The sequence below is a fragment of the Rhamphochromis longiceps genome, linkage group LG12 (assembly GCF_057381845.1).
Source record: "Rhamphochromis longiceps isolate RC_006_pf linkage group LG12, R_longiceps_female_GT1.1, whole genome shotgun sequence".
Classification (NCBI taxonomy): Eukaryota; Metazoa; Chordata; class Actinopteri; order Cichliformes; family Cichlidae; genus Rhamphochromis; species Rhamphochromis longiceps.
The window spans coordinates 19,932,398-19,947,180 of NC_140568.1; the positions used below are offsets into that span (position 1 = coordinate 19,932,398).

A 14,783-nucleotide genomic window follows, 5' to 3' on the forward strand; every position below is an offset into this window, starting at 1 on the left:
GGAAAAACTAGAGACAACAAACACACCCCCTTGCTGTCATGAAAGCAAAAGGTTTATTCATGTTTGAAATTACACAACTACCACAAGGAAGACTTTTCAGTCCAGGGTGTAGTCTGGTTAGAAAGTAACACTAAACATCTTTAATACATTAGAATCACTGCCACAAATCATTTGTCATGACTTTTCAGTTTCAGAATCACATACAATAGAAAAAAGAGAAAAGAAGTCTTGAACCCTGTTGAACAGAGCTGGAAATGTACAGTTCTGAATACTGAAACCTCTATGCATTACACTTTTTATAGTGATTTTTTTTGTCTTTTTTCTCCGCATGATTTAGTAACAAGATGAGCAACATTCAAAATGTTCTTTTTTTTTTCCTCCCTTCATTATTTACAACAGTTTTAACTGTTTGGTGTTAATTTAACAACAATATTCGCCACACGTCCCCGCCCCTCCCGCGCGCCCACACCCCCCAGCCATATAAGCCACAGAGCAACAACATCTTCAGCCACCCAACCCCACCCCCTCCCATCCTCTCCCCGTCTATTTTCCATGGTATTAATATTGTTATTTCGTTGTTTTGTTTTGTTTTTATTTGTTATTTTAAGTTGCACAGCTGCAACATCATTTTATTAAAAGATTAAAATATACATTAGATTACATAGAGAATGAAGAGTTTACAGTGTTACAAGATGTGATCAAAATAACTACATAAAAACATTAAATAAGGGCCAAAGAAACTGTGGTGGTGATATGGTTTAGAGGTAGTAGGTGAGCGCTCTAAGCTACAGAAATGTTGGAAATTATTGGTTTCTATGAATGAGGTAATAAAGCTGGGTATTGATTGGTGGGGTGTATAATTACTCTTAAGCTATATTATGTACAACTTTTCCTGTGTAATGGGGGCCTGCTCCTGTGTGCCATGTTGTAATGATCTACTGTCCGTGTGTGTGTGTGCTGTCGAGGGGGGCTTCCATAAGCAGTACAAAAAAAAAGGTTTACATATGTACATACTAAACATCAAATTATAAAATATGCAGTGGTGTCATGTTATAGTCAAGCAATCAATTATGCTTCTTTATGTTCCAGAGTTTGAATAGTCATTTCCTTGTACTAATGTATACAGCTGTAAGGCAAAAATAAATCTTGAAAGTAACTACAAAGCTGCCATTGAGCTGTCAACAACAGCATTGTTGAGTTGCCGGACAAGACTGCGAGCACATTACAGTCAAAGAAACAGCTGCTTTAATCTCTATGTTGTAAGGACTCAATTATCAAAATGGAGAGTGGCAATTAAATCAAGAATCGAACAAATGGGCCTTTAAGGTGTCATAAAATGTCACGGAAAACACACAAGTGTCATCCCGTACTTTTGAGTGGAGATAATTATCCTGAAAGCTTACTCTTATTTTTGTTTGGAAATGTGCATGTGTTTACCTCTACAGTGAACCAACAAATTAAAAAGAAGAAGAAAAGCATGGTGTGTACACTTGATTGATTTATGAAGAAAGAACAAAACAGCTACCGGGAAACACTTGGTGTTCATAATGGAGGATGGAGTTTCAATGCGTGCAACACGGTCGTGATACATTTTAAGATACGTGAAAACCAATCTGCTGTGAAAGTTTATGTTTCAATATCCTCTTCAGGTGGTCAGCCAGTTAAAAAGTCCTGCTAGAGGCGAAGATGCATTAATAGCGGATCAATTCGAGGTATCGGAGTGCACACTTCCAGGTCCTTCTGTTGGAGATATTACAGAAGATGGAGTCGTTGCATCTTGCCATCCCCCATTAGCCTTGGACACAAATGGAAAAGGTTGAGATTACAATCAAACACTCAATGCAATATGAACCTGGTAAATTCTAGACACTCCAAAAACAGAATATGTAGATATATAGACTGATTGCCCTAATGTGTCAGTTGATATTAAAATGTTGCAGACGCAGTTAGTCTAGTCTCTGTGTTACAGTAGCATCAGCAAAGAGACTCTCAAAAACAAATTTGTCCTGTGTCCCGACCAATGAGAGCGATCCCTGAAATCAGTGTCTAAGCAGATTTCAGAAGCGACCGACAGCTTGTCGCTACATATTCTCCTGTCAGTCAAGAAGAGGGAGGGCTAGGGCTGCATGAGGTGGGGAGAGCTGAGGGAAAGTGACAGGGCAGGGCCTCTCCAAGAGAGCCAGTCTTAGCCAGCCTGACTTTGCTTTGCTCCAGGCGTGACCTAGCCTTTACTGGATCCCTCTACGTCACCACCAACACAGCTAAAGGTCTATGTGAATATATCAATAGTGCATTTTCTGGGCTATGGCTAAAAATGGCTGCTTTTCCACAGCTTTCTGTTCAGAATATGTTTTTTACTTTATTACTCTTTGTGCTCCGATCCTCTCTTTTCATGTGTTAAGGTTATTCGACTATTAATATTTTAGTAGGGATCACACTGAGCTCTGCTGAGCCAGTAGGCACAGGTCTACACTGCACATGGAAGTGAGAAACCTTGTGAGAAAGAAAGAAACACTTGATCCTACAAGGAGTTGACATGTCTAAAGAGCTTATAGCAATAAGGCTACAGCAAAGCCAAAATGACACCAACAGCACAGAATTGCTGGCAACAGCCACCACTGTTTGTTTATATTTAAAAAAAAAAAAAAAAGAAATAGATTTTTTAAAAACTAATTTAATACCTTATTTTCATGCTTAACTCTTACATACTATTAAGACTGTGAATATCTGTGCATTTCACCCAACAGGAATGCTAACACAAAGAGAGCAAATGCTGCAGTGTTGATACAGTGCCGAGAGAACGAGCTGTCTCCTCCTATTTCTCTCTCTTTCTCTCCTTCACTCTCCATCCTCCCTCATCAACGAAATTAATCTTTACTCTGATAGCTTCAGATTATGTGCTGCTTTACAAAAAGGCGCCATATCAAACCTCATCAGGGAAGAAGAAATTCATGTCTGGAAAAAGGCTGCGGGCGATCACGTGATCATATTTTATCATGAAGATAAGTCTACGGAAAATGCTGTGAAGCATTTCAAAGCAGCTGAAATGCAACAGATAGGGTGTGTTTTTCCCCCCCTCCAAATCTCATTCTTGGTTTGAGTCAAACAAAGTATTAAAAGCCGTTTATTAAAGTAAATCTGATTTTATTCACCTGCTGTGTAGCATATTTTTTTATTAAAAGCAGCTTTTATTTAGATCAGGTGACACAGTGATGTGACACACTGGCTAATATTTTATTGTGCAGGTTGTAAAGCAATGTAATGCACTGTAATTTCATTGAATAAAATTAAAGGATAAACATGCAGCACTTTTATTGAAAAAAAAAAAAAGTATCAATGAATTTCACACTCCCTTTGCCTCAACAAGCTCCACGTGTAAGCCAATAAAACCTTCACTTACATTTAGGCCATGTGGACTATACATCGTGTTTCCCCCCAGAGCATCATTGTATCCTGCCGTCTGACTGATAACATGGCGCAGGGTATCCACCTGAAGGGACAGACAAGGTGGACAAGCTGGTCAGCCGAGTGTCTCGCAGACTTCCAACACTAACTGTAAACATGCTTAGTAAAGCAAAAGATATTAACTGAAGTGAAATTAACAAAAAGGGACTTCTGAGACAGCAAATGTACTAACCAGAAAAAAACAGGGCAAAAAGATTTTCAAAATAAAATTAAAAACAAAGGATAGTGATGTTACGAGCATGCTCAGGTATACTACTTCATCTAAAGCAGTTGTGGATTGATACCAAATAAAAGCATAAGTAAAAGTAATGGAACACATAGACTTTAAAAAAAATCTTAAATTAGCTTTGATTTTTCTTTACCTTTATTATGAATGAGCATATATTTTTTCTGGTGTGGTAGTGAGTGTGTGCAGTGTGTCGGCTGTGTAGCTGCGTTAAACTCACAAAATGGAAGACATCAACAACAAACAATAACAAGATGAGACAGGAAGATAGCGATACAGAAGTACAGAAAAAAAGGGGATAACATTGTACCAAAAAACCCAAATACCAACCCAAGAGCTCAAGTCAAAGCCAAATGCATTCAGACAATGTTTTGAATAGTAACCAGGAAACTGCTTTGCGGCATGATTGCAGTGGGGTGGGATCATATTTTGGCGGCCAAAGCATTCCATCCAAAGCGAAATAGTCAGTAAACACTTCAGTCAATGGGCTGTTATTGGAGGCCTCACTTGGTAATTTGAACTGCCCGTGGATGGGCAGCATGTTTTTCTTATTTATGTTTTTTGGATTTTTTTTTTTTTTTGCTTTTTTCAGTTTGTTGTGCTTCTTAGACTGCACTGTGGATGGCTCAGTACACAGGCAAGACAAGGACAGCTCTCTGCACTAGTCGTCAGGAACTGTCCCTGATTGTTGCTCCTACCTGTGACTGTACATTGGCTCCGACTTGTGCCCCTTGGTAAGAATCCCCATTCAGACTCTGCATGCTCAAGAACATGTCCCCAGAGTTTGGGAGGTTAAAAGAACCTGAAGAACCTGGAAAGGGAAGATGTAAGTAGCTGAATACATGAGAGGGCTATAAAGGGAAAGCACAGGCACACACACAGACACGCACGCACACTGGCGCACACACATTTATCTGTAAAAAACACACCCAGCTCAAGCAGACAAACACACAGAAGAAAGACTCCCATAAAGCAGGCAACTACAGGGGTGACGGAAGAAAAGGCAAGGAACCAAAACAGAGGAGGAGAAGGATGATGTGCAGAAGAACTGAAGATCTTTTTTTACGAATGCAGTGAGCACAAATTAAATGAAAATCACATGACAACAAGGGGACCGGTTCTATATGTGGTTGGTCGCTTAAGCTCCCAATTGTTCCACATCACCTACTTCCAGTCTAAATTAGCAGGGAGGTATCACATGGTAAATGACAAGGACAATAAGAAGCTTATGAAAAGACCAGTACCAGTAAACATGTTGCTTAAAAGAGTGTTTTTGCTCTCTGCAGAATCCAGCTGAAACTCTTCATCTTTCATCTGGAATCCTGGGTGCAAGAAAAAGGGACCACTTCATAAGCTTACCACATCCCGACGAAGCTCAAGCTAGTCCAAACTCAGCATTACATTACTCATCAAACTTGACTAAATATGCCCTTTCAGGCTCTTTGCTTTTATCTCTATTTTTATTCAGCATCAACTGCACATAATACCATTTTGATACTACTACTGCAGGTAAAATGCTCCCAGCAATTATGTTTCACTTTTTTGCAAAATGCCTTTACCATTCAGTGGGAATACATACCATTACATTAGAAATGACAAGAAGTTGACAGAAAGTCAAGGGAAAACAAATCCCACGGCATTATTTTGAAAAAATTTTTCTTATTTTGCCAAAAATACATGTGTTCTCGGTTCACAAGTCAGGAACGCTCTCTTTATGCATGAGTTTGCTTGGCATCAACTGTCTTATAGACAGGAGACACTGTGATCCCCAAGCTGGGAGCAGAGCCTGTCACTCTAGCCTGTGTGAATGGTGCATGAGAGAGTGAGGCAGGCAGGCAGCAGGTTAAGGACTGAGGTAGAAGGTAGATCTTTTCGTTTGTTTTATTTGTCTATATGCAGGAATGCCTACCGGAGTTGGGTGTGGTAGGGGAGTTGGCCTGGCTGTTCTGCACTGCAGCGGCTGCAGCGTGTGCCGCATTTACAGCAGTCTTGGCGGCATACAGGTTGGCTTCTTCCTGAAACTTGCCGATATTTTTCTTGTACCGGATCCTTTTGTTGCCAAACCAGTTGGATACCTGCGTGGGAGAGCAGAAGGAGGAGGAGCAGAGGAGTCAGATGTCAAGCAGGCACAGCACCATGCACTGAGCAGTGCGATTGTTTCAAGATGTCATGTTTGGGTCCATCAAGTACCCAATTCCCAGCCCCTGTGCTAATGTCCGCCGGGTACACAAGCTAATTAAGCCGTAATCAGGAGCCACTTGTGTCTTCTCATGGATGGGAGCATGACATGCTCTCAGATCTGTCTCCTGACAAAACTAAAACACAAGGGGCTCCTATTGCACAGACACTGAAGTCGGTACATATTTCTCATATGAGGACTGGTTGTTAAGGATACAAATTTTGACATTTCCCTCAGTGCAACATATGAATGTTCATATTTTATCCTCCACAGAATTCTCACTGGTTCCAGACGAGTGGGTCCAGGTGATTGACATTTTATAGAAATACAGTTGCTTAACGTATTGTAATAATTCATCATATGACGAGTACGTCCAATTTAGCATAACCACTGGAAAACATTACACAGTTTTTTGGGATTACTGGGTCTGGGTTGCTTTACTTTGGAAGATCATAAAACACTAAGGCAATGAAACATTTGTGCACGCTCAGTGATTTAGAGCGCCGTAGACATGAGAAGCAGTACAGGGATTATTGGGGCAGGCCTAGAGCTCTTAAGGCTCGAGAAAGACTCGAGATCAAACATGCACTAGAAACTGGGTACGTTCAGATTTAGAGCAGTCGGATATGTTAATTTTGTTGGACCGAAACGATGCCATTCAACATCAGACACTGAAAAGTTGTATGGTGTGAACCTTATGTGTGAATGCTGGCTCTGCAATAACAGTGGAATAATAATGAGATGATGCTTGTTTTTAATGGTCCTATAAATTAGAGTGTCTTGTCGCTGTGCTGCAGCCCCCCTCTCAGGCCCTGCAGCCCACGGCTGGACCAGCCAAAGAGCAGCTGCCCCTAATGACGCTTTATTTAATTTCCACCCATGTGCTTAAATTTTAATATCCCCAGCAGCCCACCGATGCTGTGGCGTAAAAACTGACTGGATTTGCAGGACATCAGATCATTTCTATCCTCCACGTCTCTGTGCTCTAAATCTTTAATATCTAGGCAATTAAAATTAATGACCATTCAGGCGAGGCCCACTGTTGGCAGGGTTTCCTTGACATCAATTGTTTGATGGGTTTACCTAGAGGTTAAACTAACAAGCAAGGCTTAATTGGAAGCAATGAAAGCCCTGGCCATCATCCTTTTTACTTAACCTGCTTAGAGTGGATTGTAGAGCCTAAGACGATGCAATATTGTTGCTCTTTTGGACAGCTCGCAATGTGCCCACAAACCCCTGAAAAATCATATAAAATGTTTTGTAAAGCTCATCAGTCTGTTTAATTTAACAAAATGTTCATAAAAACAGTGCATTAAACAGATCTGCATTTATTAAAATGTCAGTTGTGGCCAGTTGTGGTGTTTGCACGTTCAGACCTATTTTTATCATTAAATTTGACTTAATGGATACAGACTATACACTAGTTTACTTTCATCGCATATTACTTTCATCAGAAAGGAGGCAAATCCTGCAATAAAATATGACTGATTACTTCATAAAATTAATAGATTTTTTTTTTGAGTGTGTTATGACTGTAGTGCACACATTTATTGTGTTACAAGCCTCAGCAGTCTGGACAGACTCAGCCGCGGTGGCGTCACATCTTGTAGATGTTATACCACCCTTTTTTCTGCACACACATTTCTCTCCTGCCCGATGAACTCTGGCTTCAGTGATTCTCGGGTTCAGCTAAAATATTGAATAGATGCACAGCACAGCATCGTAGCAGACCATGCATTCAATTGACTCCTATGTTTGGTAAGAATTACCTGACACCACCCGCACTCAAAGGCAGCGATTGTGTCATGACAATGCAGACTTCCTGTGCAAAGCTATAATACAACTGGCTTCATTGTTGCACACTGTAGTTAAGAGTTTGGACTATTTCATTGTGTCTCAGACTGCTTTCTGATCAATATATGACCAATGCATGAGCCAAAAGTGAGCTTGCAATGCCCTACTGTAAGATCAAATACAAAAAATAAAGCATTCGCTGCTTTGAAATTATTATTATTTTTAAATAGCTGAAATATTGGAAAGGGTGTCATACATTTTGCATTATAACAGAACATATTAACCCTGTGGTGGAATCAGGTTTAACAGTTAACCAGTGTTATATTGACACATATTACATCAAAGGTGGCCTCTGAAGCATCCACACACCTCAACACAAACTACATCCATCATATCCCATGCCCTTAGCCCTTTCTGCAATGCACATGCAAATTAAATAATAATAATAATAATAATAATAATAAAATGAATAAAAAAGGAAATAAGACCTGGTATCGCACTAGGTAATATTACCACCTTAAATACATCATTGTGCATCAGTTCTGTGCTCAAGCAGTAATTGGACATGAAACAGACATCTGCAATTTTGTTAATTCAAGGGTATTTTAAGGGCATTAAAAGTAATAATAGAAAGGAAATGTGGCGTTTGGACTGCTGGAATCTGAGTGTGCGCTTGACTTGAAGATGACTTCATTTTCAATGATCCCTGTTAAAATGATGCAGGGTGTTTCATCAGCAAAGATGTATTGAGCAAAGCTGCAAAGCGATATTGGCATACCATTCACAACTGATGGTGTTTAGTTAATGAACTACTTGTGCAATCAAGAAAGCACCAAAAAAAAGGGGGTGGGGGGGAGGTGGGGGTATTAGTCCAGCCTGCAGCGTGACCACAGTAAGCCATATATGAATCTGAAAGGCTGGGCCACAGTGAGGGATAACATACTTATAGTGAACCCAGCATTATGTCAAGCCTCTCACTCTGTTACCCTCCTAAAATGAGCCAAAGCACTAAGAATAAGTCAATAATGATGTCTGCCATGGCCTCCGCTTATCGAGGAGTACACCACTAATGGGGCCCGGGATGAGTTCAGGTGAATTTTTAAAAGCCCTCTAATTTCTGCAAAGACTTATTTGTTCTCATGGGAACTGGTTCAGCGGACTGCTTTAGGAGACACTCAGACAACAATGCCCATTTCTTTAACTGCTGTAAATCACACAGTGATCATGAGGTGGGAGGGATATAAATAAACTCTAAGTGCAATTTTTTTTGTTCAAGATTTAAAAAGATCACACAATTATTCAAGCTTCTACAAGAAAACAAAACAACAATAAAAGAAAAGAAAAAGAAAACAAATAAATCATGTCATAAACCATAGCCAGAAAGTAAAAATTACATGTGACACATTTGTACACACATAGTATGGTGATAATATGGGTGTAGTGTAAAGATGTCAAACATTAAAAATAGGCTGCAATCTCTTGTTAAAAGTGGGATGTAAATGCTGATATAGCTTAGCCACGCTTTTTTTTAAATGTAAATTTAAACTTTAAATTTGATATTATAGCATTAGCATGGATCCAATAGTGTAAGAGAGGGAGGGTCTGTGCACTGGACAACTGTGAGGCCATTACATACATGAACAAAGGAGGTACAAAAAAATGAAAACAGTGGATCAGGAGAAGTTATGACATACCTGTGATACTGTGATGGTGCTTCCCACCCCCTGAAGGCAAAAAAGAATGGGCTTTTACAGTATCTGACTCTTCATGACTACACTCAATATACCCCTCATCACCCCCTCCCCACACAGACAAAACACTGCAGATTATTGTATAGATTCATGTTTCTCTGATATTGTGTCTCAAGAGGACAACCATAGAACAATGGAGAATAAAAAAAATCTAGATAGTAGTCACAATCATAGCAAAGGGGGGAGGAAAAAAAAGAGAAGACAGGGTAATAATACTTTGGATGTGGGGGTTAGGTGTGAGAGATATTGCCTTCAGGTTTACCCAATGAGGAGGCTATGATAGATATCAAATTGGAAAGTTGACTTTTTAAGTGTGAAATATAACAGAATTAGCAGACTCCTGCAAGGTCACTTGAAGAGCAAACATATGAGTAAATACCCAGGATCATCCAGTGTTTTTGAAGCACCGGAGTGACCGCTTTTCTTAAAGTAATGGATGATGCCTTTTTTTTTCTTTCCATATGACCTGAGCGACTGACCAGGCAAGAGAGAGAGAGCGCACATGGTGGATGGGAATGAGGGGGAAAAATGGCAGGGGACCCAGCGCTGGGGCGACTAAGGAAGGACAGCATAGTGCTTTGATTGAGGCTAAGATGATACAGGCCTCCCTTCCCTGTGGCCCTGCTCTGACTGACTGGGACCAGCCTTGACTGAAGGATCATTAGGAAGTCACAATGTCAAGGTTAGCAAAGGACATTGCGCCTTGGTGGTGCGACCTACGGTAACTATCCCTCAAGGCTTTTAGCCTTTCCCAACCTGATTACCCACCAGCTACTGTTAGACGAGCACTACCCACCTGGGAAACTGTGATGCTGCACTTCTTGGCCAGCTCCTCTTTTGCCTCCTCGCTCGGATACGGGTTGCTGAGGTGCGAGTAGAAATATTCGTTCAAAATTTCTGTTGCCTGCTTGCTGAAGTTTCTCCTTTTCCGCCTGAGTGGGGAGCAAAACGAGAGAAACACCGAGCAAGCCTATTAGTGAGACCAGCATTAACTCATCCATTTGGATTGCACAAATTGCACAATCAATCTCACACATAAATGGTGAAAATAATGAGGAATGGGCTCTAAGGGCCCTCAGGAGCAGGATATCGTGTCCTGCTCCAAGAGCCTCATCAACACACAAAAGACTACAACCAATAAACTGACAAGCACACAGAAAGACACACATACACATACCGTTGCAAAATACATACAATGTTTAATTTGGTGTGTTGGTCTCCAATCTCTAGTCCAAGCGTGTAATGTGTAGAGTTTAGTGCAGCGGATGGGTGGGCTTCATGATGGAGCGCAAAGCCCAGTCGGAGTGCATCTCGGTACATTATAGAAATCATGGCATGCACAGTTGAGCATTGTTCCTGAAGTGCCACAGCCCCAGGGATCTCAGTAGAAACAAGCAAACTCTAACTAGATCTGGGTCCCCTTCCCTCCCAGGGCACTACTTATCATGTTGTTGAGCATTTGCTTATTTTGCCTTGTTTACTGTGCTTCACACAGGCAGTGGGCAGCAAATGTGCTTCCACTTGGCTTGTTTGGCCCAAACTTGTGCTTCTCTCCGCAGAGCTTCTACAATGCACCATACTGTTAGTGATTAGAGTAATCCACAACACCTGCTGATGACCTCCCCTCCACCCATTTCATTTGGGTCCTAACTGCTCTCAGGTGTGAGGGCATGATTGTCTTGGAAATGGATAACGCATGGAACATGGGCATAATTAAAATCATGCATCTCTGCAGTGCTCACACTGTGTGCTGTGCCAGAAAAGTGAAAAGAAACTTCAGACCTGCGCACCGTCTAAAAATGACCTCGCCCACTGGATTTACTTATGTGGGTCACGCAGAAGCAATAAAAAAGTCGAAACTTTATACCTACACACACACACGCGCGCGCGCGCATTCGCACTAAGCACACACGATCAACTGACCTGGCATCAAGGAATCTGGAGCGCAGGATCATGACAGCCTCACAGGTGCTCTGCTTCAGTTGCATCTGGATGGAACTGAACTTACGGTGGATGATTCCCACCATGCGCTCAATCTCTTTGGGAGAAATGGGCCGCGTACGAGACTGTTCCCTCAGCAGGTTCATCACGTGGGTAGTGAATTCGTTACATGCCTGCCAAGCGAAAGAGTGACAAAAACAACCAACGTGAGGCGGGGTTTTTGTTGTTTGTTTGTTTTAGAACTTTAAAAAGCTCTTGACTGATGTTTTAAAGTTATATCCATTTTTCATGTATTAAATGAGTTAATATGCACGCTGTTCTTGATAAAAGCCTCCACGGAGTGCGGTGTTTGCATATAACTCTGACATAATAGGTGAAGTCATCTCAGAATAAATGCAGATCTGCAATTTGGCCTGGCCTTAATGCACTGAAGTTAAGCAGCTTTTCGTTAACACGGTAGTTCATACATGATTAATTAGAATAACTCATTTACGTAGTGCACACTTTAGCTCATTACTCTGAGTAAAATTTGTTAAGTATTTACATTTAGATAATTAAAACCTGGAAACACCCTTAAGAAAGATGCATTTACTCCAGGCGAAGTGTTGTGTGCCCCCGCATACCCACCTCCTCTCTCGGAGAGAGCACAAAGTAAATTACTCTAATTTACCTCACTGGCTTGCTGAGGCATCACAGTTTCACCTTCTATTTTCACCCATAATGCCCGTGTTTAATGACAGGCTCAAAGTGCTGGGTGAAAGAGCTGATCATACTTTCATTTAACACAGATGACTGGGGCACTCCTTTGGATCTCTATAATCAACTACAACACAGTGAATAATACGGCAATTTCGCTTTTTCCCGAGCTGCTTTTTTCCCCACATCCTCCTCTATCGTACATATTCGCCACAGTTTGCAGTTGTGAAAGTACAACTCAGTGGCTTTTAAACATTTAAACACAAAGTGAAAATTTGAAAGCTGGTTGCCACATGGAATAATGCATAAAGAACATTTTGGAGGGTGTGTGCTATTTCCAATAAAAACTCATTCGGGAGGCATTTCTTGGGAGGATCTTAACCTTGGGGTTGTAAAGCTCCCTCCTTACCTGTTCGTATTTCTCCAGCTCTGTGTGGTAAATCTGTCTGATCTGGGTGAGTTTGGCTCTGTAGTCGGAATGTTCGATTGAGTTGTCGGCTGCCCCGCCCGAGGCAGCGGCGGCGGCGGCTGCGGCGGCAGATCCGCCACCTTTCTCTGGTCCCGCTACTCCCTCTGCCAACAGCATATTGTCTAAACGCATGAGCTGAGGGTCTGGGGGGTCCTCCTCCTGAGCGCCACGGATGCTGAGACCTGCAGAGACACAGAAACAGGGACAGGTTTCAGCAAATGCATTCAAGAGATGAATTAAGATGGGGAAATTAACATTATTAATAAGAGAATAAGTCAAAACTGCTGAAATCAGAAGCGTTGACTCTATATCGTTTGATACTGTGATGTTTCCCCGTCAGGTAGGAACTGAGCGCCTCCTGTGTATATGCTGTGTTCCTGTCGCCCATGTGTACGCCTGTTCTCTTTTATTTACACACTGCGCTGCACACTGTGTGTACGGGAAGGCTGACATGACAGCAACATCCATAAACTGACAAATGCTCAATGGTGAAGTGGCACTTCTACTCTGTGAAAGGATGCTAAACAGAAAACTATACCTCTAGTAAGTGTCTGTCTTTCACACAGTGAATGCTGGGAAATCCACAAAAGTAACTGCTGTTTTACTCGCGTCTATTTCCTTGTGAGTTTTGAATCTTCAATTCATTTAATTTAAGACGAATCTAGGCCATTATAAGACTGAGCTGTGAAATAATAATAATAATAAGGAAAAAATTGTGCAGTGAATTGCATGCAAAGCGCAAAGCCTGATTTCTGTGTTTGTTTTCAGATGGTGCTGTTTATTTCCTCTGGTCTTCTGTCTCGCCAGCCTGTCAGCAGGTCGTAATCACACAGCAGATAGCGCAGGCTACGTGCACACCTGGATGCGCTGGCAGTGAAACCACAATGTCAGGCTTTTCAGAAAACAAACACAAAAAAAAGCTCTCGCAGGTCAAAATTACACCAAAAACACGCTCGAGCAATCAGGTCTAGTAAGTGGATAAAAATGTGGCTCAATGGGCAGTAAATACTGAGTGGCTACTCAAACGTTATGATTACCAGAGTTGTTTCAATTCAATAATCCCTCCCGCAATTCAGGGATTTTCAAGCGCTCATTACAGCTTCATTAAGATATGGCTAGCCTTTGGATTCTAAATAAGAAGATTAGCGGCTCTATTGTGTCAGCCAGTAGGCATGCAATCAGAGAAGCCCTTTTTACCGTGCTTTGACCGACTGACCCTGCGAGCCGTTCACAAGAGTAAATACTAGAGAGAAAACACTCCTTTTCTTCTTAATATCTTTCTTATAAACACAATCGTAGGTTAAAAAAAGCCCACAGTGTAACCTCTTTTCTGATGTTTTCATCCCCGTTGGTGGTTTGTTCAACTGCAATGCCACTGAAAAACAAATTTTCCTCTATTTATAGGTCGGCTGGCTTTGAGTCTTTTAGGTGTAATGGTGTGAAAGGAGTGGATGAATGTGGCTATTTGTGCTGGAGACATTGAGATGCTGGACAAGGCTCCATCAGGCTTTGCAGAGCCAAGCCATCCATGTGGACAATATGCCGCTGCTCCACTAACCCTCATCCACATCACGCTGCATCTGCACAACTCCACCCAAAGCCATCATTCTGGACAGATTCGACTGTTTCCATTCCAGTTTGTGCTGCGTGAAACAAAACGGCACATGATTCAAATGTGACTGACCAGATGCCCGGCTCGGGATCTCAACATGCTCTAATAGCTGGTGGTTTGTCTGCCACGACGGTTCATATTTTCCCTAATTCAGTGTTTACACCCACTCTCTGAATCAACGCAAACTCAGCAGGCTGCACTTTTCTTTGTGCTGCGGGTGGTGGTAAGTAGGTAGCCACGTTTTTCATGTCAGGTATATTAAATATAACTCTGGGACGCGGCGTACATTTCCACACCAAACCTAGTTGTCACTTTCACTCCACTCACTCCATATCCAGGGGAAATGCAGCTGAGGGAATTTACAGGGCTTTTCAGCTAAATGGGCATAAATCACTGATTTCATTCAAACTAAATAATCACAGGCCATAAAGAGCTACTTGTCTCTTACCATATATTACCACAAAGTTCCTGTGTGCAATACTGTGGCCATTCACAGCAAAGGAAAACAGAGCGAGGCATTAGAAAGTGACACGTAATCCTGTTAGTCCGCTGACATGTGGAGTGGCTGTGACATTTTTATCATACGTGTCCATTTCTATTTAGGAAATCAGCAGGATAAAAATGATTACTGCGCTGCTCCAAGAAGGAGA

General features: G+C 41.6%; 1 protein-coding gene across 7 annotated transcripts in view; it reads right to left on the bottom strand.

The window, feature by feature from the left end:
* Positions 1–509: 509 nt before the first annotated feature.
* The window catches only part of LOC146657194 (pre-B-cell leukemia transcription factor 3), a 56,400-nt gene continuing 42,126 nt past the window's right edge, over positions 510–14,783 (bottom strand). For 2 of the 7 annotated variants that reach the window (XM_085425105.1, XM_085425106.1), the window contains exons 3-11: positions 12,462–12,703; positions 11,339–11,529; positions 10,212–10,347; positions 9,359–9,388; positions 5,601–5,766; positions 4,936–5,013; positions 4,390–4,502; positions 3,401–3,490; positions 510–1,795 (exon numbers count right to left, since the gene is read on the bottom strand). In XM_085425105.1, the coding sequence (XP_085281231.1) occupies positions 1,703–1,795; positions 3,401–3,490; positions 4,390–4,502; positions 4,936–5,013; positions 5,601–5,766; positions 9,359–9,388; positions 10,212–10,347; positions 11,339–11,529; positions 12,462–12,703 (1,139 nt within the window). In that variant the 3' untranslated portion in view covers positions 510–1,702. The remainder of the gene's footprint in view (positions 1,796–3,400; positions 3,491–4,389; positions 4,503–4,935; positions 5,014–5,600; positions 5,767–9,358; positions 9,389–10,211; positions 10,348–11,338; positions 11,530–12,461; positions 12,704–14,783) is intronic. The other 5 variants (XM_085425107.1, XM_085425108.1, XM_085425109.1 and 2 more) reach the window with 3 other exon arrangements.